General features: G+C 37.2%; 1 protein-coding gene across 4 annotated transcripts in view; it reads left to right on the top strand.

The window, feature by feature from the left end:
* Window positions 1-23,261, top strand: part of PDE5A (phosphodiesterase 5A) — a gene marked incomplete at its 3' end in the record, with an annotated part of 105,111 nt that overhangs the window by 50,326 nt on the left and 31,524 nt on the right. For all 4 annotated transcript variants that reach the window (XM_081959958.1, XM_081959959.1, XM_081959956.1 and 1 more), the window contains 5 exons: window positions 9,424-9,495; window positions 10,032-10,121; window positions 17,411-17,548; window positions 19,245-19,312; window positions 22,193-22,301. In XM_081959958.1, coding sequence (XP_081816084.1) covers window positions 9,424-9,495; window positions 10,032-10,121; window positions 17,411-17,548; window positions 19,245-19,312; window positions 22,193-22,301 — 477 coding nt within the window. The remainder of the gene's footprint in view (window positions 1-9,423; window positions 9,496-10,031; window positions 10,122-17,410; window positions 17,549-19,244; window positions 19,313-22,192; window positions 22,302-23,261) is intronic.

Below are 23,261 nucleotides of genomic sequence, written 5' to 3' on the forward strand. Positions count from 1 at the left end.
TTTCTGAAAATAATTCCAAACAATCAGATTAAGTTGTAATGAGCTTTACTTTGGAATCTGAAGAGAATCTGGAAGCCTTTCTCAGAGTACCTCTAAGTATATTTAAAGCTTGCCCATGGATTTGGACACCTGGATTATATCTTGACAACGTTGGTTATTTTCACAACAATATAACTCAGATAATCAATAAATCCTTTAAAGTAGAATAATGCTAAAAACCACCATGCGAAGATGTACTCAAAATCATCATTTTGCCACAAGCCATCTTATAACATCCAAGTACCTACGCTTGAATTCAAACAATGAATGAAATTGCATAGATTTTACACCCTAATAGTAATACTTCTCTTCCTCCAGCTGAATGGATTTTTAGTCGAAATTAACATACTCTCCCTCCCCCCCCTTTTTAAAACTGTTTCCTCAAGGCTCTTTAACCACCACAAGTTTCCCTTTCATGGTAGGAGCTCTTTATATAGAGGGAGAATGTTCTCTTTTTTTGGATTCTTTAGGGAACCAGTAATACAATTGAAAGGCTTCAAGTTTCTGTGGTTTAGAGCTAATAAAAGTGAAAAATACAGTGTTGTGAGCCAACAGCTGCAGGTTAGCTGTGCACTGGTAGATTTCTACCAAACACACTGGGGAAGTTAGAAAGTTACTTAGGTACTTGCATTGTTCAATTAAATTGAATCTCTCCCTTCCTTTTTCTAATTCTTAAAAAGGCGATCTGTTGGGAGTGGGGAAGCAATGAAACATACATTGTAATTCCACAGTGCAAGTCTATAAAGTTATGTATTTATGCCTGACATTAAGATGCAAATACATACAAAAAACTAGGTTGGTGTTACGATTTCACACCGCATTTTCCCCATCTCATCATTTTCATGCCATTGCTTTCTACATTTCTACTGACAGCTACAGATTCAAATTATTCTTGGTGAAGTTGCTGAAAGAGCCAACTCTTTAATGTAATCATTGCACCTTGCAAGAATCAGTTTCTGGACTAATCTTTGCTGTATATAAACTGCCTAAGAATCACAACAAAACGTGAAAAAGTATATAGCTAGATCTTTTGGAAAAAGCTATGTAAAAGCTAGTCTTTTAGTTACAGCTGTGGGTGCAACATATATAGGATTGGTTTGCTTGATATAGATTTGCGTTGAAGAAAATAGAAAAAATGCAGTGTGTGAACTGTAAATGTATAATATCAGGAGTTGATGGAAAGCTGAGGGATGATTTCTTTTGTGAAATGAAGGATTATCTATTCTGTGTGGTGCCTGTTTTATGGAAATAAAAAGAATATGTTACATCGTGATCTGAACTATATGTTCTTTGAGCTGTGATATAAAATAAACTTTATTTCTATAGAAATGTTTTAGGCAAATCCTGTTAGGGAGTTTGGGAGCAACTCAGCAATGTGCAAAATAGTGATGCTACATTTTTCATACACATTCTTTTAGTAGAGTCAACACACAGTTGTTGGTTTTGTTTGGTTTGAATATATTCTTTAAGAGGCATGACTTTTTGAAAAACCCAGAGGACTTTATCATTAACCATGAAAGACTAGAGTTTGGGTTTTATGCAATAGATTGGGAAATAAGCGTTTTCAATGCTAACCCACAGAAAAATGAACATATTTGGGCTGCCAGTACCTTAGAAGATTGGTGTGTGCTATAAATCATCATTTAACCACCCAGATATTGAAAATGTTTTTTCTATTTTTACAATTTGGCTATTGGATCTTTGGTGCTTAATGGATGAACCTACTTTTCCATATGTGTGCCTAGCAAAAGATCTTCTTTTGAGGTCTACTTTAATCATAGAAGGCCTTGCTTCCTGTTTCATATCCCTTCCAAACTTTAGTGGCCACAAATAATTCTATTTCGGATGAACGCTGCGCAAGAACCTGTTGCTAATGTGCTAAGTCACTAGACTGAATTATAACTTTATTTATTGTATATTTTTATGGCTTCCTAGGAGCTCATCTCATAAGCAACAATAAGCAATTTCCCCCCACCTCACAACCACCAGTTGTGGTTAAACATCTCTGTTATTGGTACTGGGGTTCTAGCCACTAAGACTCTATATGAGGAACATGGAAAATTGCTCGTATCTTCAAATTTCAACATACGTAGAAGTAAGCATGACAGAATGACTAATGATGATCATAAAATTACCACTAACTATATAGATTGACTTTTTTTCAACATGTGTATTAATTCTTCCATTTTTAATAGTCAAGTGTTTAATTGTTAGATTCATCTATGGGTTTAATTAGAGTATAATAAAGACCCATTTTATACACTTATCCTATACTTGTTGGTTCTTGCATCTTTTGGTTAGTCATATTTTTTAGACCTCCACTTACATGGTGATGGATCATCCATTGATGAAGTTTTTCACTAATCTGGATCCAACTTTGCAGCTAAAAAGTAATCTGCCTGCTTCTTTCAAACATTCCCAGATAGGTATGTCTAGCTTAAGAGAAAGAAGGACTAGGGGAGACATGATAGCAGTGTTCCAATATCTCAGGGGTTGCCACAAAGAAGAGGGAGTCAAACTATTCTCCACGGCACCTGAGGACAGAACAATAAGCAATGGGTGGAAACTAATCAAGGAGAGAAGCAACTTAGAACTGAGGAGAAACTTCCTGACAGTTAGAACAATTAATCAGTGGAACAGCTTGCCTCCAGAAGTTGTGAATGCCCCAACACTGGAAGTCTTTAAGAAGATGTTGGATAGCCATCTGTCTGGAACGGTGTAGGGTTTCCTGCCTAGGCAGGGGGTTGGACTAGAAGACCTCCAAGGTCCCTTCCAACTCTACTATTGTATTGTATTGTATTGTATTGTATTGTATTGCATTGCATTGCATTGCATTGCATTGCATTGCATTGTATTGTATTGTATTTCTTCAAGCAAATCTGTATTTGGTCCCATAGCAAATACTACAAGCATGTCAAGTGTATTATTTTGTTCTCCAGTTGAGTTGTAAAAGAGTACATTTTCCCTGCTAGCTGTGAATTATGGGAATTAAATACATCTAATAGGTACCTGCTTGGGAAAGGCTGCACTATATCAGCAGTCACACATTGCTGGATATTGCAGAATAAATTCTCTCTAGATCAGTGTTTCGCAACCTTGGCAGCTTTAAGATGTCTGGACTTCAACTCCCAGAATGCTGGCTGGGAAATTCTGGAAGATGAAATTCAGACATCTTAAACTTGTTAAGATTGAGAAACACTATCTAGATTAGTGGTTCCCAACTTTGGGCCCACGCCTCATAGGGGGGCATTTTGATTTTTAATGGGGGAAATTTGAACCTTGTTTACACCAAGTTAATGGTCTTTTAGGCTTCCTCCGTGTGAGTAGGAGTTCACTTTTTGAATAATAAGAATGATATGTCACGGGGGGGGGGGGGAATCAGAATTTTAGAGATGCTTAGGTGGGGCATGGCCAAAAAAATGTTGGGAACTACTGATCTAGATACTGTTTGGCTGCTCAGATTTTCAGAAGAAAGGGCAAATGCATCCAGGTTTTGGGATACATTTAGGCAGAAGATAACAATAGAATAATACAGCTAAAGGATATGCTTCTTTTAGTTCTATAAATCTCTTTGGTAGGACTTAGCATGCTAAAAGCATTACATATGAGTAAATATTTCTTTGAATCAACAGAATAATCTGGTGACAAATTTGCTTTCAAACCTCTCAATATTTTATAGATTTTATTATTTTTAGGAATACCGTATTTATTCGAGTATAACGCGCACACGTGTATAACGCACACCCCTAATTTTCGATTAAAAATCGGTATAAAATTTTGTTTCACACCAAGCATTGTAATTGACAAAAAAACGTTGTTGAACACGTGCGGCCATGATAAAAATCATTTATTGACAACGTAAACTGGTATAAACACAATACCGAAAGTACCAGTATATCAATTAAAATATGAAGAACACTGAATTACGGTACGCAAAACACTGAATTGTACAAAAGCAATGCTTACCGTAACGTGTGAGCGAGGCGAGGAAATGAAGCGGCGACCATACAGCGGATAATAAGAATTCTCACCCCCAGTTCAGGCCGCCCACTGTACGCGACGAGGGGACGTTTTTTTTTCTTCACCCTTGCGTACAGTGAGCGGCTGCAGCCCGGAAACGGCGCAGTGCGAATTTACAATTCGCCTGCGCCCTCAATGGACCGGCCGCCACTGCCACCCCATCCCAGCCCTTGTTTATAACGCGCACCCAAACTTTGATTTCTTTTTTTGGTAGAAAATTTTGCGCGTTATACTCGAATAAATACAGTAGTTCTCTTGTTGACTCATCCTTCCATCCTTCTGAAGGTCGGTAAAATGAGGACCCAGGTTCTTCTGGGCAATATGCTGACTCTGTAAATTGCTTAGGGAGGACTATAAAGCACTATGAAGCGATATATAAAAGTGTTATTGGTACATAGAGGCTGTAACAGTGCTCTTCTTTGCCCTGGAAGGTTGATTGAAAGAACATCGAATTGGCAAATCAATATAAATATGAATAGAAAGACTAGATAATGTTGGAATAACTGTTCATCTTTGGTAACTTTATGGCTGAATGAAAACTGTCTGACACCTCCCTTCCTTTGCTCTTTTTAAAAAAAAGTGGTTTCTTGTTCTGCAAAGAAAAGGGGGAGGCTGAAAGTTAACGGGGTTAGGCTGATTACAAGTACAGAGCTATTTCTGTTGGGAAAACTCATTTGACACAATAGGACCAACAATATACAAAATACTTCTATAAATGTATCTTTGTAGGACAGTGATGGCGAACCTATGGCACGCGTGCCACAAGTGGCAGAGCCATTTGTCAGGGCACGCGAGGCGCTGGCCAGCGTGCATGCGCGCGCTGGCCAGCTGAGTTCACCTTTTTAAAAGCTATTTTTCGCCTTCCCCAGGCTCCAGTGGCTTTATAGGAGCCTGGGGAGGGTGAAAAGAGTCCCCCCCGCCCCCCCGGAGGCTTAAGGGACCGTTCCTGAAGCCTTCGGAACGCTTAAAACGACCCTCTGAGCAAACTGGAAGTGACTTCCGGGTTGCTCGGAGTGTGGTTTTAAGTGCTCCGAAGGCTTCAGGGACCGTCCGAGGCTTCCCTGATGCCTTTGGAGCGCTTAAAACCACCCTCCAAGCATCCCGGAAGTCACTTCCAGTTTGCTCGGAGGGTGGTTTTAAGCGCTCCGAAGGCTTCAGGGAAGCCTCCGGACGGTCCCTGAAGCCTCCTATAAAGCCCCTGGAGCCTGGGGAGGGCGAAAAAAGCATGTAAAAATGGGGGGTCGCGCGTTGTGCGCGCATGCGCACTGGGGGGTCGCGTGTTGCATTATGGGTGCGGCACGCCCGCACTTGACCCCCCCTGCGCTCCCCACACTTGTGGCACGCGAGCCAAAAAAGGTTCGCCATCACTGTTGTAGGACTCCCAATTTATGCTCCCAACACAGATAATTTTATTTTAATAAACATAAAATCTGATAGACTTATTATATGTACGCAAAAATGTTAGACATTTCAAGCTATTCAAAATTAGTTGAATAGTTGCCTAGAAACATTAAAAAACAAACAAAAGGGAAACAAAAACATTTTTGAATGTGATTTCCTTTTTAATACAGCTTGTCCTCAACTTACAAGCAGTCATTTGGTGAGTCTTCAAAGTTACAATGGAACTAATAAAAGTGACTTATGAGCATTTTTCACACTTAACCATCATTGCAGTATCCCACAGTCACATGATCAAAATTCAGACACTTGGCAACTGGCATGTATTTATGACGGTTGCAGCGTCCTGAGGTCATGTGATCACCTTTTGCAACCTTCTGACAAGCAAAGTCAATGGGAAGTCAGATTCACTTAACAATTGCGGTTACTAACTTAACAACTGCAGCAATTCACTTATCAATTGTGGCAAGAAAGATTGTAAAATTCATCTAATGACTATCTTGCTTAGCAATGGAAATTTTGGGCTCAATTGTGATCATACATCGAGGACTATTTGTAAGTAATTGAGAGGTAGCACAGTGGTTAGAGTGCAGCACTGCAGGCTACTTCAGCTGACTGCTAGCTGCAGTTTGGCAGTTCAAATGTCACTGGCTCAAGGTTGACTCAGCCTTCCGTCTTTCCGAGATCGGTAAAATGATTACCCAGATTGTTGGGGGCAATAGGCTGACTCTGTAAACCACTTAGAGATGGCTGTGAAAGCACTATGAAGTGGTATATAAGTCTAAGTGCTATTGCTATTGCTAATACTGGCAGGTTTCATAAAAGCTTTTTGAATTTTGCTGAGCATATTTATAATACTTTTAATTCAACAAGCAAATAAAAATGCTTCAATTATGGCCCACATTTATTCAAAAGTTGGAACTATGTTTTAAATTCAACTAGTCCTAGTATGGAGAGCAGCTGATATACAGGTAGTCCTGGACTTACAATGGTTCGCTTAGTAACTATTCAAATTACAACCGCACTGAAAAAGGGACTTATGAACGTTTTTCACACTTATAACTGTTGCGCACCCCCCGTTCACCTGATCAAAATTCAGACGCTTGGCAACTGGCTCATACTTATGATGATTGCAATGTCCTGTGATCCTTTGATTTGCTTTTGGGACCTTCTGACAAGCAAAGTCAATGGGGGAGCCAGATTTACTTAACAACTGAGTTACTAACTTAACAACTGTGGCAAGAAAAGTCGTTTAAAAATCCACAACAAATGTTTCACTTAGCAACATAAATTTTGAGCTCAATTCTGGTCGTAACTCGGGGGCTACCTATAATACAGATGTAACATGAAGTGATTCCTAATTCCACCAACTTCTCTGCAGATTATATGATGAGCGTAATATTTTAATATGCTGTATGTTTTGGGGGTATATTTTTAAAAAATGATGGTATATTCTTAACAAATCACACTAATAATTATATTGAAAGATGTCCAGGTAGCATAGCTAACTGCAAGCCACAATGTGGCTAATGCTTGCTGGGAGATATAAAGACAAGTGTGTGTCAAACAGGTGTCTGTGCAGTAGGTGATTGCATATTTACTACTTACTTTGCAAAGTAAGGTAATTTTGTCAACATAGTACAGCTTCAGAAAGTAGCCCTCCACTTTTCAATGAGTTTTTTCTTCACTTCATGAGAGTATTAATAGAGGTATTTTTTTGAGCACTGTTGTGCGGCCATATAAAGTTTTGTGGTACAATGGGAACATTTAGAAACTTTTTTTTTCTTATTTATACAGATGCCTTTTGTAAGATCAAAAGCCACATTATGTCCCAAGAAGTGACTAATGGTCTGGCCTGGCTTAGCCTGGGGGAACTCAGTTCTAAATGAAGTTTTAGAATCTGTCTGACATTGCTTTTGTCGGTATCTATCATTGGGAACAATCACCAGGCTAAATGAGATGTAATTTAAGTAAACTCCATTTATGTGCACATTTTTAATGAGCAAATAGCAGCAGGAGCATTGGGATAATTATTTTCTCCTTACAACAGGAGAAAAAGTTGAATAATTTTCTGCTCTGATGATAAAAATGTCTTTTTTCCCCAACATGGACTTTCCTATAATACAAATAAAATGTACAAAATAAGGATTTTCAATGTGACGTAGCAGAATGGTTACATTTCCATTTTTTTGGTCTATTCTCCCAGCCCCAAATAATTTCTGTTTTCCTTTATAAAATGCATGTTAAATGCAAATTATGCATATCACAACATCTTTCTGGTTTGGCTAATAGTCACACATTCTAGTATTTTCCATATGTGACCGTATTTTGATTTCCTCAATGGCATATGAAGTCCAACCAAACTGGTGGGCCACAGTTTAGAAAAGCCTGGGATGGAAGCTAGATGACAATTGTTAAAAACTACAAGCCTTGATTTCCTTTTCCTTTCTCAGCTACTTCCATGATAGATCAAGTGGCTGGAGATACGTAGGGATAGAACCTGGTAGTTCATTTAGGGACACTAAATCCCCCATAAGACCTACAAATGATATAGGAATACAAAATCTGAAAGAACATCAAGTTGATGCTATTCTGCAAAAAAAAAAAAAAAAAAGAAGGCTGAAGGGTAAAGGAAAAATGGAGTCGCATTCCGTCAATTTTCAAATTTTGTATATCTACATAAAATTGGGGATAAAATAAGATTTTGTTTTTTTTAAAAAAGGATTGTCTGTTTAGGTTACACTATAGCATGACATTTCTAAAGTGGAGTATATTTTACTGAAGTTTGAAAGGTAGCAACATGTCTATATGGCCAAAAATTTCAGCAAGGATTTATATTCATATTTTTAAGTGTAACTCCAACAAATTTATTATAATACTATCATGAACTCATCTCACTGCAAGAAAAAAATATTGGTTATAATTTGATAGGGAAGGCTTAGTATATTAAATTTGAAAAGCAATAATTGAATGTTACTATCAATGTACTCTGTGTGTACAATAGTATATCCATTTGTCTGAAGTGGAATAGGATTTCCTGCCTAAGCAAGGGGTTGGACTAGAAGACCTCCAAGGTCCCTTTCAACTCTGTCATTCTATTCTATTCCACTAAGAGTTCACTCATCCACTAAGCGTCACTCATCTTTCTCTGCCGTGGATAACGTACGACAGCCATAAAGTATTTATTCCAACAGGATCATTTTATTCTCTTTAAACCTACTTCATGGTCAGAGTGGAACCTTTAATTTACAGTTAAATTACAGGGAATAAATAAATAGATGCTAATGAGATCACATGAAATAAAGGCAAACATCCAGTTGTTATCTGTCTGCATTTCTCTACATTTCCAATTTCATGTTGTTTGATAAACAGGTGTTTGCATTCCCCAGTTCTACTTATCTCTGCTAATAAGGCTCAGTTTCAGAAGGGATAACACAAAATGTCATTTTTTTGTTACTCTGAAGCCAAAGAAGATTGATCATGGCTCCCTATTTTGAGAAGCTCATATTTCTGTAAGTGCCTCAACATTTGTCTTAAGGTATACAAATAGTCTTAAATCATTTAAGTTGTTTCATTTGGTTCCAATCTACTCAAAGCAGAATGAGAGAAAGTAAGTGCCAGACTCAATACTTCTGGAAGAACTCTTGGCAAACCAAGATCATGGAATTTACCCTGAAATAAGACTAGATTGGCCCCAGGGATTCACAGGGTTTCTGAAAAGTAAGCAATAGTGAGTTTAGTCATGTTTATTCTTAAATATACATGAATAAGAGAGTCGCTGTAGGTTTTAAAAATAAGAATATTACTGTTTCATTGGTTTTTTTAAAAAAAATTCATGCTTATGTATCAAAAACAATAGTGAACTTTGCAATAAGTCTTGGACATCTCAGTGACTATTGATTTCCTTAAGTTTTTCATCGGAAAGCTGTTTGAATGACCTATATTCCTATATTTATTTTTAATCAGGTGGTTGGTGTGGCACAAGCAATCAACAAAAAATCTGGTGGTGGAGCAACATTCACTGAGCAAGATGAGAAGGTATATTTTACCGTTTAATTTTTAGTAATAAATGTTACCATGCCATCAAAAGTGCAAACAATTCTGGTGGGAACAAAAGAAGAATCCATTCCTCCTTTCGAAATAAAATTTGTGATGAGCATTTGTGTGACATCAGAATTAAAACATGAACACAAATGGCTCATGGTCTCAACAAAATTCAGTTCTCACTTTTAAAAATGGAAACCTACATTTAATATTTCACACAAGACCTGGGCATTGTCTGCATCTGTTTTTGTGTTTGCAAAATTTACCACAACTCTTTACACTAGAATCTGGTTGCATGTTAATATTGGTATTTTAAGACAAATATAAACAGCACTCTTTGCTAATAAAATAAAGTGCTTAGGAATTGGAAATAACCAGCTTCTAAATGCTCAAGCATAATTAAATAATAAAGGTGCTATTCAAATTGACAAAATATCAGATAATTTCAAAATACAAACTAGACTGTTAGAAGTTTGGGACTCCAAATCTGTGGCTTTCTAGTTATATAGCTTTTGATGTCCAATTTACAGGATTTTGCTGCTTACCTGGCATTTTGTGGAATTGTTCTTCACAATGCTCAGCTCTATGAGACTTCCCTTCTTGAAAACAGACGCAACCAGGTAAGGAAAGGTGTCACATCTGTGGGTATGGTGTGTATAAGGGATATACAGCATTAAAAACACTTCTATCATGTTTTTTTCATGTGCATCCAGTATAGCCAATATGTATGGAGTGCATTTGGTACCATAATTGGTAGCTTGTCTTAAAGGAGCAGGAGACATTGGCAGTATGCATTGCCATCCTCCTGCATTGAGATCTAACCTTGAAAAAATGACTGAGGATAAGGGAAAAAAAGGTTGGGCTTATTAGAGAAGGAGATGACGGAAACCACAGAAGCTTAAGCTTAGCAGCTAAGGGCAGGTAAGCATCCTAGTGCTCTACATGCTATAAGCATTTCCTCCATAACAATCACAATTTGTCATTTGGTCCCTTGGGAAAATGAACGGGCCACCCCTGCTGTAGACTCCAACTAAACCTTTATTTATCAGCTACTAAAGTTGAACTACAAACATCATTATTCCCAGTAGATGACATGATTTCAGCCTACTTTCTATCAAGGGATTTATACATAAGCCTAATGATTCCTGACAACATAATATGTCTATGTGTCAATGTACTTTGTAGTATGTCAGAGAATAGCATTGAGGAGGGAAGTTTAATTCTTTCCTTGTTGGTTGCAATTCCCACCAAAATCCCAATATAGACTACTTTTATGCTGGACTTCACGGGAAATACTTTTTTCCCAAACATAATTGCTGTGGTGAGGCACCAATTGGCTGGAGAGCTCTGCTGACTGGGATATCTATACTTATTCTAGCTACAGGTATTTCATAACTTACAACCAGTTGTTTAATGTCCCTTCAAACTTAAAATGGACTCAAAAACAATTACTTATGACCCATCCTGAAAATTACAACTGCCTCACTACCCTCATGGTCACGTGATTTCATTTCAGACATTTGGTAATCAGCTTACATTTATGACAGGTTACAACATCCACGGTTGGATGGTTGTGTTTTGAAAGATTCTTTGTTGCTTTCCAGAAAAAAAAATGGCAGACATCCATTGCACAAGCTGGATTCAGACTTATTATTATGTATTTCACTAAACAATTATCATAAAATTGGTCCTGGTTACATGATGACTCAATTTATGACTGCAACAACGTACCACCAAAATTATGGGCTCAATTGTGGTTGTAAATCAAGGACTAACTATATTGTGTAATTCTTCTTATAACCAGAACATGAGAAGCATCTTGAGTGAATTCAGCCTATGCCAGAACACACAATGTACCCAGGGAGGTACATATTAAATTTCTTAGAAAAAGCACAAGAGACGAAATTCTGGGTGTACAAAGGAGGCAAGCCCTGACATACCATGATAGGGAAATAACTATCTTGAAACAGATCCCCAAGAAAATTAGGGAAAAAAGGAAAAATTATTCGCAATTAGCGAATAAATTATACCAGAAGGGGGTGTGGTTTAGATGGTTGATGCCTGAAGGTATGTTGATATTCTGGGAGGAGACAAGAATTAGAATTAACACACCCATAGAGGCACAGGCCTTTATGGAAAAAAACAAAATACACCTAGAAAAAACAGAAGATCCTACAACAGATATGCAGGACACGGGAGGGGCTGGAGCTCTGCCGGCGGGGGGAGAAGGGGCAATACCAAGAAAGCTCAGATCACAAAAATGAATAAGAAAATCTCGTTGATATAAACTGACCGAAAGTAATAATGGAATTAACATGTGGATTATATATTACTATGTATCAAATTGATTGAAAGTACCAATAGAATTAATATGCTGATTATATATGACTATGTATTAATGACTTATACTCAGATGTATACTATGAGTTTGGAGGGAGGGGGCGCCTACCATACTTTGCAACTGCCAAAATTTGTATACCTTTCCACTACCTTTTCCTTGTAAATTTTAAAAAACCAATAAAACTTTGTTTTATTAAAAAAAAAAAGAAGCATCTTGATCCACCATCATCCACCAGTCTGACTTCACCTTTCTCCATTAACCTTGCAATTAGGGACTGTGCCTTCTGAATTCTTTGAACAGAGAGATTGGATTCATAATCGAGTTACTGTGTTCTGAGAAAATATAGTTTTCCCATGCAATGCAATGTGCAAAAGTAAAAGTAGGAAGAAATTTGGAATACACCATATTGCTCCTATTTATACGTATATTCTTCTTGGGATAGGTCAGATGCTTAAAGGGATACAAAAATGAAGGAAGATACAGTCAGAACAACTCTTTCTCCATAGTCGTATATTCCATATTCTGGAGTGAGCTTGAGGTGAAATAAATCCTGTTCCTTCCTGTTCTGTAAATTTGTTCAGACACCAAGGCTCCCCAATATGTATTAATAGGGTGTTTACTAACTGGTAGGGCAGAACTGTTCTTTCAGTATGCTTTGAAGGGTGTGACATCTACCTATGTACTTTGTTAAAGGATTACTTATGTTCTACCACTGTTTACAGAGGGAAGTATCTTGGCCTGCCCTTACCAGTATGCAAAAACATTGGTAGGAATCAAATGGGTGGATAGGGCTCCCAAGCTTTCCCAGGATTTTAAAGTTGTTTGCAAAAACTGTCAACATACCGGGCTAAGATCTCCACCAGATCCAAAATTCTGTGTTACCTTGTTTTGTTAAAAAGTATCTCCTGCTTCTCATTAACATCATGAGAATTGCTCTTAAAAATTGTTTCATCTACTCATGCTACAATTCAAGCATTTTCAGATAAACTAAATACACATTGACTTACTATGTTAAACATCCTTAAATATAAGTCCCCAGTAGTTCATGAATATATTTAATAAAGAATATATTTGATTAAAACAATCAAATATTCTGTTTCAGAAGATAGGCAAATGATGCTTTTTGTTTTCTGCATATGAATTCAAATGACTTTATGCTAAGCATTATATTTACCGGTATTAGTTTGCATACTTCCTTTTCTCATCATTTTCAGAAATTTCTTGCTCTTCAGCTATAGGAACCTTTGGATTTACAAGTTTTACAGTACTGGGTCAGTAACTTCAATGAAATTTTAAGCACATGTTTAATAAACTTAAAATGGTGGGAGGGAATGAACCGTAAGATGGTGATTATAGCTTTGAATTTTGAAAGTTATAAATGGAATAAGGATCCAGAAAAATGAAATAAGTTTTTGGAATCCTTCCCATGGGAAAATGCTTTTGTTTTGAATTCTTTAAAACAATCATATAGGATAGGACTTTTAAAAAATGGAAACTAGTAGGAACTGAAGATTATAATTAAAGAAGAAGAACACTCAAACACAACTTACAAATACAGAATACAAAATAGATAGACTGTCTTTAAAAGATCCTATGGAAGAGAAGCAAGTTTTATCTGACAACATTGAGACTAATTTGAAAGTGGATTTAAGCATGACAAACTACAAGAATGACATGGAAAAAGATACAACCCCCTCCCAAACACACTAATGTCTTCATAATATAAAAGGAATATATAAATAAACCAAGATAATGACTGAATAATTTCGCTAAATTGGATTTACAAAACAGGCTTGTAAAAGTTTTGAAGAATTTTGTAGGAACAGAAAGAAAAAATGAAAAGAAATCAAGGTCTAGGTCTAGGACATTATTTGAAGTAAATTTTTTTTTTTATAAAAAAGTTTTATTGGTTTTTTCAAATATTTTGGGGGAAAGGGGTACATAAATGTGGAGAAAATTTTTTGACAGCTACATCATACGGAAGCTGGTACCTCCCCGGAGTCGTACATCTCTCTCTTATTTTATATATATCAAAATATCATTATTACATACATATTAGCAGTTTAACTTCAAATTCTTTAACATCTTCAACCATACTTTATATCACTTCTAACCATTTCATTATATTAACAATTGTGACGTGTTTTTAAATCATTTCTGTGACCTAAGTCTCATTGCTGTCTCTTCTCCCCTGTCTGTTGGCTGAGCCATGGCTCCTTCCCCCTTCCTGTCTTGTGCAGTGTCTCTTGTTTCATCTAGGAGGTTCTTATGTTTTTCCATGAAGGCATTATTTGAAGTTATTAAACATCAAGATTATTAGGAGTAAAATTTGAACAAGGTTAAAATAGATATGTTATTTCTAGTAACCCTTAATGGACTTTTGTGATATTATGGCTGACAACACTTTAAGGATTTGTTTATAGATAAGAGAGGAGATGTGGGAAGAAGAGGTCGTTTGTTATATTTTAAGAGGAGGTGATAACTTATTAAAATGGTTTATAGTTTGTTGTGATGAAGGGGGAAGGCATTTCTTTATATATTTCTATTTTTTCTTTTAATAGGTATTAGTTTTATCCTTGGCAGTTGTAATTTTTAATAAAATTAGTATTAAAAATATTTTGGAAGACTATCATTGGAATCCATCAGTATCTCTTTGATTGGAGGCAGGTCCAATTCCAGAGAAGAATTAATTTGGTTAAGAAAGATCACCTACTAACTTAAAATTTTCCATCATGATTTAGTTCCACTGGCATTATAAGACTGTGTTTACTCAAGTTGGAAGAGGACTTAGGAGGTGAAATTACAAAATACTGCCCTATCTTTTACAGGCTTGCATTCTTTGTTTTTTACCAAAGCTAAAGAAATGGTCTTACAGCAGATAATATATATTGATTTGTAGTGAGATAGTGCTGAAATTTTCCCTTAGCGGGACCTTAAGTAAACTTTTTGAGGCAGCTAAATAATCTTACTTTTATAAAATACAATAGAACCTTTATCATAGCATGCTGTAATAGACTATCTTCAATTTTACAGGAATGAAAATCCTAATTCTTGTCTGTTAAACAAAAGGACATGGGTTGTTATGCTGCTGATTTTATTGTGAATGCACCATGTGTATTTCACTCACTTCAAATAAATTCCTAATAGATAAGACCAATTCTGTATTTCCTTTCTTTTCAATCAGTTTGAAGTTGCAAATTCTGTTTCAGAGACTATATTATTAGGGAGCAAACAAGACAGTTGTTGTCCAACCTTACTAAAAATAAATAAAGTAATTTGGGAATTATTATCTAAAATGTTACAACATTGTCCTGTAACTGGGAGTGTTTTATTTTTATGTCTTTGCATATACCTTAAAATGTAGCTATTAGTTACAAGTATGGATGAGGGAATAAATGGGGAACTCATCAAATTTGCAGATGATACCAAGCTGGCAGGAATAGCCAACACTCCAGAAGACAGGCTTAAAATACAGAAGGATCTTGACAAACTTGAACATTGGGCACTATCTAATAAAATGAAATTCAATGGTGAAAAGAGTAAGGTTCTACATTTAGGCAACAAAAACGGAATGCACAGGTACAGTATAGGTGATACCTTGCTCAGTAGTAGTAACTGTGAAAGGGATCTTGGAGTCCTAGTGGACAACCATTTAAATATGAGCCAGCAGAGTGCAGCAGCTGCCAAAAAAGCCAACACAGTTCTAGGCTGCATCAACAGAGGGATAGAATCAAGATCACGTGAAGTGTTAATACCACTTTATAATGCCTTGGTAAGGCCACACTTGGAATACTGCATTCAGTTCTGGTCGCCACGATGTAAAAAAGATGTGGAGACTCTAGAAAGAGTGCAGAGAAGAGCAACAAAGATGATTAGGGGACTGGAGACCAAAACATATGAAGAACGGTTGCAGGAACTGGGTATGTTTAGCTTAAGAGAAAGAAGGACTAGGGGAGACATGATAGCACTGTTCCAATATCTCAGAGGTTGCCACAAAGAAGAGGGAGTCAAACTATTCTCCAAAGCACCTGAGGGTAGAACAAGAAGCAATGGGTGGAAACTAATCAAGGAGAGAAGCAACTTAGAACTGAGGAGAAATTTCCTGACAGTGAGAACAATTAATCAGTGGAACAGCTTGCCTCCAGAAGTTGTGAATGCCCCAACACTGGAAGTCTTTAAGAAGATGTTGGATAGCTATTTGTCTGAAACGGTATAGGGTTTCCTGCCTAGGCAGGGGGTTGGACTAGAAGACCTCCAAGGTCCCTTCCAACTCTACTATTGTATTGTATTGTATTGTATTGTATTGTATTGTATTGTATTGTATTGTATTGTATTGTATTCAAACTTTTAGCAATTTACTATTGGTATTTTATTGCTTCACTATATTCTTGTTTCTTCCTATGGTAATTAAATCTTTTGATAGATTTCCATTTATACTCTGTAAATTCTACTGTATAACTATATAGTTTTCTAGTTAGTAACCAGAATGAAGACATTCTGTTCTGACATTATAAATTGAACACTATTTTTCTTTGATAGAAATTCAGATTATAAATCTAATATAAATCTAATTTATTAGTATCCTTTTTGTCCTTTTATCCTCTTCCTAATATCTGGTAAATACTTACAGTTGTTCAGAACATTATATGAATAATTAGAAATTTATGACTCCTTGGGTAATTGTTTTCTGAGATATTTCCTTACCAAATTCCTCAATCCCTTTAACAACAGCAGATATGCTAATATAATTGAAAAGTTCTTAAAAGGGGAAGGAGATTAGAGAGGTATCAGCCTTGAAAATAGCCCACGTAGAATTGTACCCGCACTGTCAAACATCATGAATTGATCACAGGAAATGTTTTATCCATTTTATATGAAGTCATAAAATGGTTTGATAAAATTTGCCAAATTTCAATTCTGTGGGAGTTATGGGTCCCAGATTTTGACACATTTTGTAATTTAGTTCATCTGAAGTATCTTGGTTCAAAAATATTTTGCTCTATGATGGACCATTTTCCCCTGTTTAAGGTTACTCTTTCAGCCCAACATATTGCACAAGATGGTTATTGTGGGAATAAAACTGAAGGTTTTTTTTTACATAGGCTGCCTTAAATTCCTTGGGGAAAGAAGAATGATCTATTTAATAAACTAGTAAACAACTTTTCTTAGCACCAAATAATGCCAACTGGAAGATGTCCCTTTTATTGTGCCGAATAATACTATAGTAGAACACAAATTGCCTATAGGAATATAAGGGCCTCTTCCTGAAGAAACTGATATATAGTTTCTGTAGGAAGGAGATTGTGTAGGTTTTCTGTAAGGTCAAAATGTGCACAGTTCTGGAAAAAAAATGTAAGTATAAAACTGTCATCAATATGTGGGCAGAGATCTTGTAAAGTTCATGCTGTTCAAATTTCAAGGAATAATTCATTATTTATTTACATCCTCCATATGGTTTTCTCAAAAAGAATCTTAGAGTTACCGGGGGTGGGGGTGGGGGGGTGAGGGAATCTGACTTCAAAATGATTAAAATGAGATTAACTTGACATTTTTTTTCTTTCGCTGCAGGTACTTCTTGATCTTGCCAGTTTAATATTTGAGGAACAGCAATCATTAGAAGTCATTTTGAAGAAGATAGCTGCCACTATAATTTCCTTCATGCAAGTGCAAAAGTGCACCATTTTCATAGTAGATGAAGACTCTTCAGTAAGTATGGACCCTGACTGTATTCTTGATTGGCTAATTGTCAATTGTGTTAATGGCAAAGTGTGTATCTGCACAATTACAGATACCGATAATATGCTTCAGTCAATTGGATTGGTCAACAGTTATTGATGCCTTGTTCAATCTTAACATGACTACTACATGGCAACAAATACCCCTAGACCAGCGATGGCGAACCTTTTTTTGGCTCGCTTGCCATAAGTGGGGGGAGCGCAGGGGGTTCGTTTGCAGGCGTACCGCACCCATAATGCAATGCGCGACCCCCCCGTGCTCATGCTCACCCTACAGGTGCGACCCCCCCCCCATTTTTGCATGCTTTTTTCGCCCTCCCCAGGCTCCAGAGGCTTTATAGGAGCATGGGGAAGGCGAAAACAGCCTCCCCCACTCCCCCCGGAAGCCCTCCAGAGGCTTCAGGGACCTTCAGGAGGCTTCCCTGAAGCCTCCGGAGCTGTCAAAATGACCCTCCGAGCAAACCGGAAGTCACTTCCGGTTTGCTCAGAGGGTCGTTTTGAGCACTCCAAAGGCTTCAGGGACCTTCAGGAGGCTTCTCTGAAGCCTCAAGAGTAGTCAAAACGACCCTCCTAGCAAACCGGAAGTCACTTCCGGTTTGCTCGGAGGGTCGTTTTGAGCACTTTGAAGGCTTCAGGGACCTTCAGGAAGCTTCCCTGAAGCCTCCAGAGCAGTCAAAATGACCCTCTGAGCAAACCGGAAGTCTGTTCCTGAACTTGCGATATGCGCGCAGGGCTGGTTTTTTGCGCTACGGAAGCTTCAGGGAAGCTTATGAAGCCTCCGGAAGGCCTCCAGGGGCGTGGGGGAGGCTCTTTTCGCCCTCCCCGGGTTCCTATAAAGCCTCTGGAGCAGGGGAGGGCGAAAAATGGCTTTAAAAAGGGTGAACTCAGCTAGCCAGCGCGCACATGCGCGCTGGCCAGCTGACAGGGCAGCGCCTCGCGTGCCCTGACAAATGGCTCCGCGTGCCACCTGTGGCACGCATGCCATAGGTTCGCCATCACTGCCCTAGACAGTATTCAGAAGCCTGGTATGAAATTAGGCTGCCAACCACAGTATAATATTAAAAACATATGATGCCTCTGTTGAAAGGCCAGCACTAATTGCAAATAGGTTATGTGTACAGTTGAAAGTGTTGCGTTGACCTTTCATATCCTAACAGACCTGGGCTTGGCTGTTAGAGACAGCTAATGTTAACATGATCCTACTCAACCAAGGTCAACCAGAGAAGTCCTATTGAAGATGCTGTCATTTCCCAGGTTTGTGACTCTGATTCATTGGAAACAACTATTGTGTTGAAGTTACGGAAAGCGCACTTTTGGAATTGCACAGGTTTTTTTTTTTTCATTATTAGTGATGTGAAATAGCCTATTTTAAAAAAAAGATAGTATATGAATCATCATCATATTCAATATACAAGGTGAAGCTCATTATGTAGTAAATTGCATTGAGCCTTATACTGTATAAGTTAGAAAAAATGGTTAGAAACATTGTAATATGTCAGTTTTGTTTATCCTGGGTCTTAAAATGCTTTATGAAATACAGTTAAACCATTGATAGTTTTTTGAAGTCATTTTTCACAAGGCAAGAAGTAAATGAATTATGCTCTTTTACAATGCAAACAATTTTATTATACATTTTAACAAAACCCAAACTCTGTTCTGATGTTTAGGATTCATTTTCCAGTGTCTTTCACATGGAATATGAAGAAACAGAAGATTCCAGTGAGACCCACAAAAGGTAAAAGGATGAGATTCAAGATATTTTCATGGCTTCACGCAAATACTTAATAGTTCAAGCCATCAGAGTTCAGCACTCAGAAACATGACCAACACGACCCCATTTAAAAGGATAGCTAGCTCATTACATTGCATTAGTTTCAGTGAGATTAGCAAAAGGAGGCAGTGTTCATTTTGATCAGCCTTAACAGATGGAACCGTTGGAGATGTGGCATATACATCTTTTTCTTCTTTTGGGGAACAATGTATCACTTTACACCAACAATTTGTGGGTGGCCCCAACCTATAACTACTTTTTATGTGTGCTGACTAACTCCTCCAGCATAAAATTCACACTTGGAAATGTGGAAAGGGAAGTAAGAGATGCAGAAAATTAATTCTAGAGCGGGCATTCTTTTGCCAGTAAACCTTCTGTTATTGGAATGTTGTGAAAGATCCTGAAGCTTAGCTTAGAAGACAACTTCCCAGTGTTTTCTTTTTTTTCCCCCTTCATGCTGGAGCTCAGTGGCTGCCATCTAGTGGCATTATAGGTACCCCGGCATCTACTGTACGGGTTCTTGTGTTGCTCACCCCCTTGCTAGCGTTTCTTGTATCTGATCTTCAGTTATTCATCAATTTATTAAATTCATTGTTGTGAGTGTTTCTAAAACTATAATAAACAGATACAAATATATTAAAGAAATGACTTGTGTTTTTATCCCGGAATTCAAGAACATGTACGTGCTACTCCTTCCTCAAAACTACAGTCTGGGGAAGAGGTTGAGTAGAGAAATAATGAGTGGCCCAAAGTCACCCAGGCAGCTTATACCCAGGTTTCCCCAGTCTTAGCCTACCATGCTAACCATCATGTGACAATGGAACAATGGGCTTGTTCCTCTAATTCTTCTGTGGATTAGATCTGTTCATCCAAGAAATCAATTGAGCTTCTCCATTTTTATTACTTAACTCTTCAGCATCCTTAACCAATTATTTAAATAGGTTTAGTTCTAGTTTTGTTGGTTGAATAGGTTACTAACTAATGTAATTTTATTTGTTGTGTTCAGAAGGAAAGGGGGTATCAATTAGATGCATTTAATACTGAAATGTCAACCAGCCTTGTTGAGTTGCTTGCACATTTACAACCTGAGTAAACTATGAATTCTTATTTCAAGAAGGCCTGAAAAGTAAATTTTCTAAAACACAGAACCCAGACCAATATATAAAAGCTCATATGCTGTATAAAAAGTCCTTTTTTGTAACAAACAAATGAAAGGATAGAATGATTCAAACAGAAAACAGTTAGTAATAGCAGATTTATGAAGCATTAGTCATAGCAGAGAGATGCTTTGAAACTGTTTATTTTTATTTTCCATAACAGTCAAAAGAGCTTTAGAATCTTGAGTCTTCAAAATGCTCTTGTGAACTGCCCAGTGAACAGTGATATAGATGCATTAAATTTAAATGGAAGATTATCAGGCCAGTGCAAAAGTATAGGTAACAGTATAGAGAGTACAGGTAGACTTTGACTTGTAGCTATTTGTTTAGTGACCATTCAACGTTACAACGACACTGACAAAAGTGACTTGTGACCAGTTTTCACACATACAAACTTTGCAGAAATCCTCATGGGTCACATAATCAAAATCAGGCACTTGTCAACTGGCATGTATTCATGACCTTTGCACTGTCCCAGGATCATGTGATCACCATTTGTAACCTTCCCAGCAGTGATCAACTGACTTAACAACTGTCTTGCTTAGCTACAGAAATGTTGAGTTCAATTGTGGTTGTAAGTAGTACAATGTAAGTAGTACAAACAACAACGAAACTGCTAAAATATAGAGTTAAAATGAATTTGGTATTTTCTTTAGAGCAAATGTCTGTTTGAGGAAAATATTTGTACCAATCAATAGGGCTATTAAGAAGAATACCGAGTTAGTTATTCAGAAATCATGTTTCAGGATTTTGATGAGGCCATTACAAAAACTATTTTGTTCTTAAAATCTTGGAGAAGACATAGTTAAGGAATTAGATATCCAAGCTCTGCACTTTTCAGCTATTCCAATAATGCTTCTAAACACTGATTCAGTCTATTAATAATCCTGACTCTGGGATGACCTTTTTAAATTGTAAAATAGTGTTTTAAACATATTTAGAGTTAGGGACTTCAAAAGATGGATGTAGCATAAATCTTCCTTATCTCAGGATCAGGCTAAAGACAGATTAGAGAGGCAGGTGTACATAGTACATCTTCAGAGGAATTCTTGAAAATGAAGATTATGTTGAAGGTCTTGTCTACTTCCCAAAGACAGATCATCCTTGACTTATAACAGTTCATTTAATGACCGTTCAAAATTACATTATCACTTTAAAAAGTGACTTATGAACGTGTTTCACACTTACAATCACATGCTTTAAATTTGGATGCTTGACAACTGACTCACATTTATGACGGTTGCAGTGTCCCAGAGTCATGTGATTGTCTTTTGTGACCTTCTAACAAGCAAAGTCAATGAGGAAACCAGAATCACTGAACAATTCTGTTACTAATCTAACCCCCTCTCTGATTCACTTAACAAATGTGGCAACGAAAGTGGTAAAATGGGACAAAACTCACTTAACAAATTTCTCACAACATAAATTTTGGGCTCAATTGTGGTCATAAATTGAGGACAACTGTACTTAAGCTACTGAATGGAAAATTACTGGATTGAGAATCCTAGTCACTAGAATACCAAACTTCAAGCATGATAGCTGTATCCAAAACTTTCATAAGAAATCTAGCACTGTTGGCAATTGATACAACTTGCTTTTCATATGCTTCGTTGACCATTAAAATTTGCTTCTAAACATAGGTGATTAATGTAATGAACTGAGTCCATTTCTTTTTATATCTCGACAGACACAATGATACAAACCAAATTAATTATATGTATGCCCAGTATGTCAAGAATACTATGGAGCCTCTGAATATTCCACATGTGCGCCAAGACAAAAGATTTCCTTGGACAGTAAGTAAGCCAACATACAAAAATTCAATGGGCAAATGGTTTTTACTACTTTGTCATACCATTGTTTGTAGTCACTCTACATAATCTTATTGCTGCAACTAACTAGAGTTTCCACTGTTTCTTTAGCTTTACAGAAGTGGCATTTGCGCCTATTGTTATCTTCTCAATTCTGATTTTGTATACATTTGTTCTTAAGGGTTGATTTTTGCCATCAGTATTAGCTCCCCTGTCTCATTTTCTGATCTTAGTCATTGCCAGGCCTTGTTGCTATCTACTTTGCTGGCTAAATTTGGTGTTGGTTTTTTTTTGTGTGTGTGTACTGGCCATGTAATACTTTGCCTTACCATCTTGGTAGGCTTAAGTCTACTACTTAAGCTGTGTATCTAATTACTGGAATTGCCTAAGTATTAATTGCCTTGATGGTATTTCCTCCACTAAATGTGGACTTTATGATCTTCTTCACTGTTGTGATATATTCACTTCTAATCTTCTTGACTTCGGTGTGCTTGAAGTTGTTTGAAGGATGTCCATGCATTTGTAGTGAACTTCTTCATACAGACCCTTATGTTATTTTCATAGGATATTTTGATTCTTTTGTTATTCATTATTTTCTCCTATTAACGGTAAGGGTGTCACATTTCTCCTGTCCCAACTCCATTGCAATATCTTGGCTATATTGTATACATGAACAGTATTGAGCAACAATTTTACTTCAGATTATCTTTTTCCATCTATGGATATTCCCAATCATCCTTTTTCCATATGGGTTCAGATCATGTAAAGGAGATAGCATAGCTTAACAACTATTTTTGATGTTTGGTAGCCATGTTCTAACTCAGTGATAGCGAACCTTTTTGGCTCGCATGCCGAAAGCGGGGGGAGCGTAGGGGGAGCGTGCGCATGCCACACCCATAATGCTATGGCACGACCCCAGCGCAATGCACGCATGACCAGAGCCCC

This window comes from Natrix helvetica (genome assembly GCF_964273705.1).
Source record: "Natrix helvetica genome assembly, chromosome: 7".
Classification (NCBI taxonomy): domain Eukaryota; kingdom Metazoa; phylum Chordata; class Lepidosauria; order Squamata; family Natricidae; genus Natrix; species Natrix helvetica.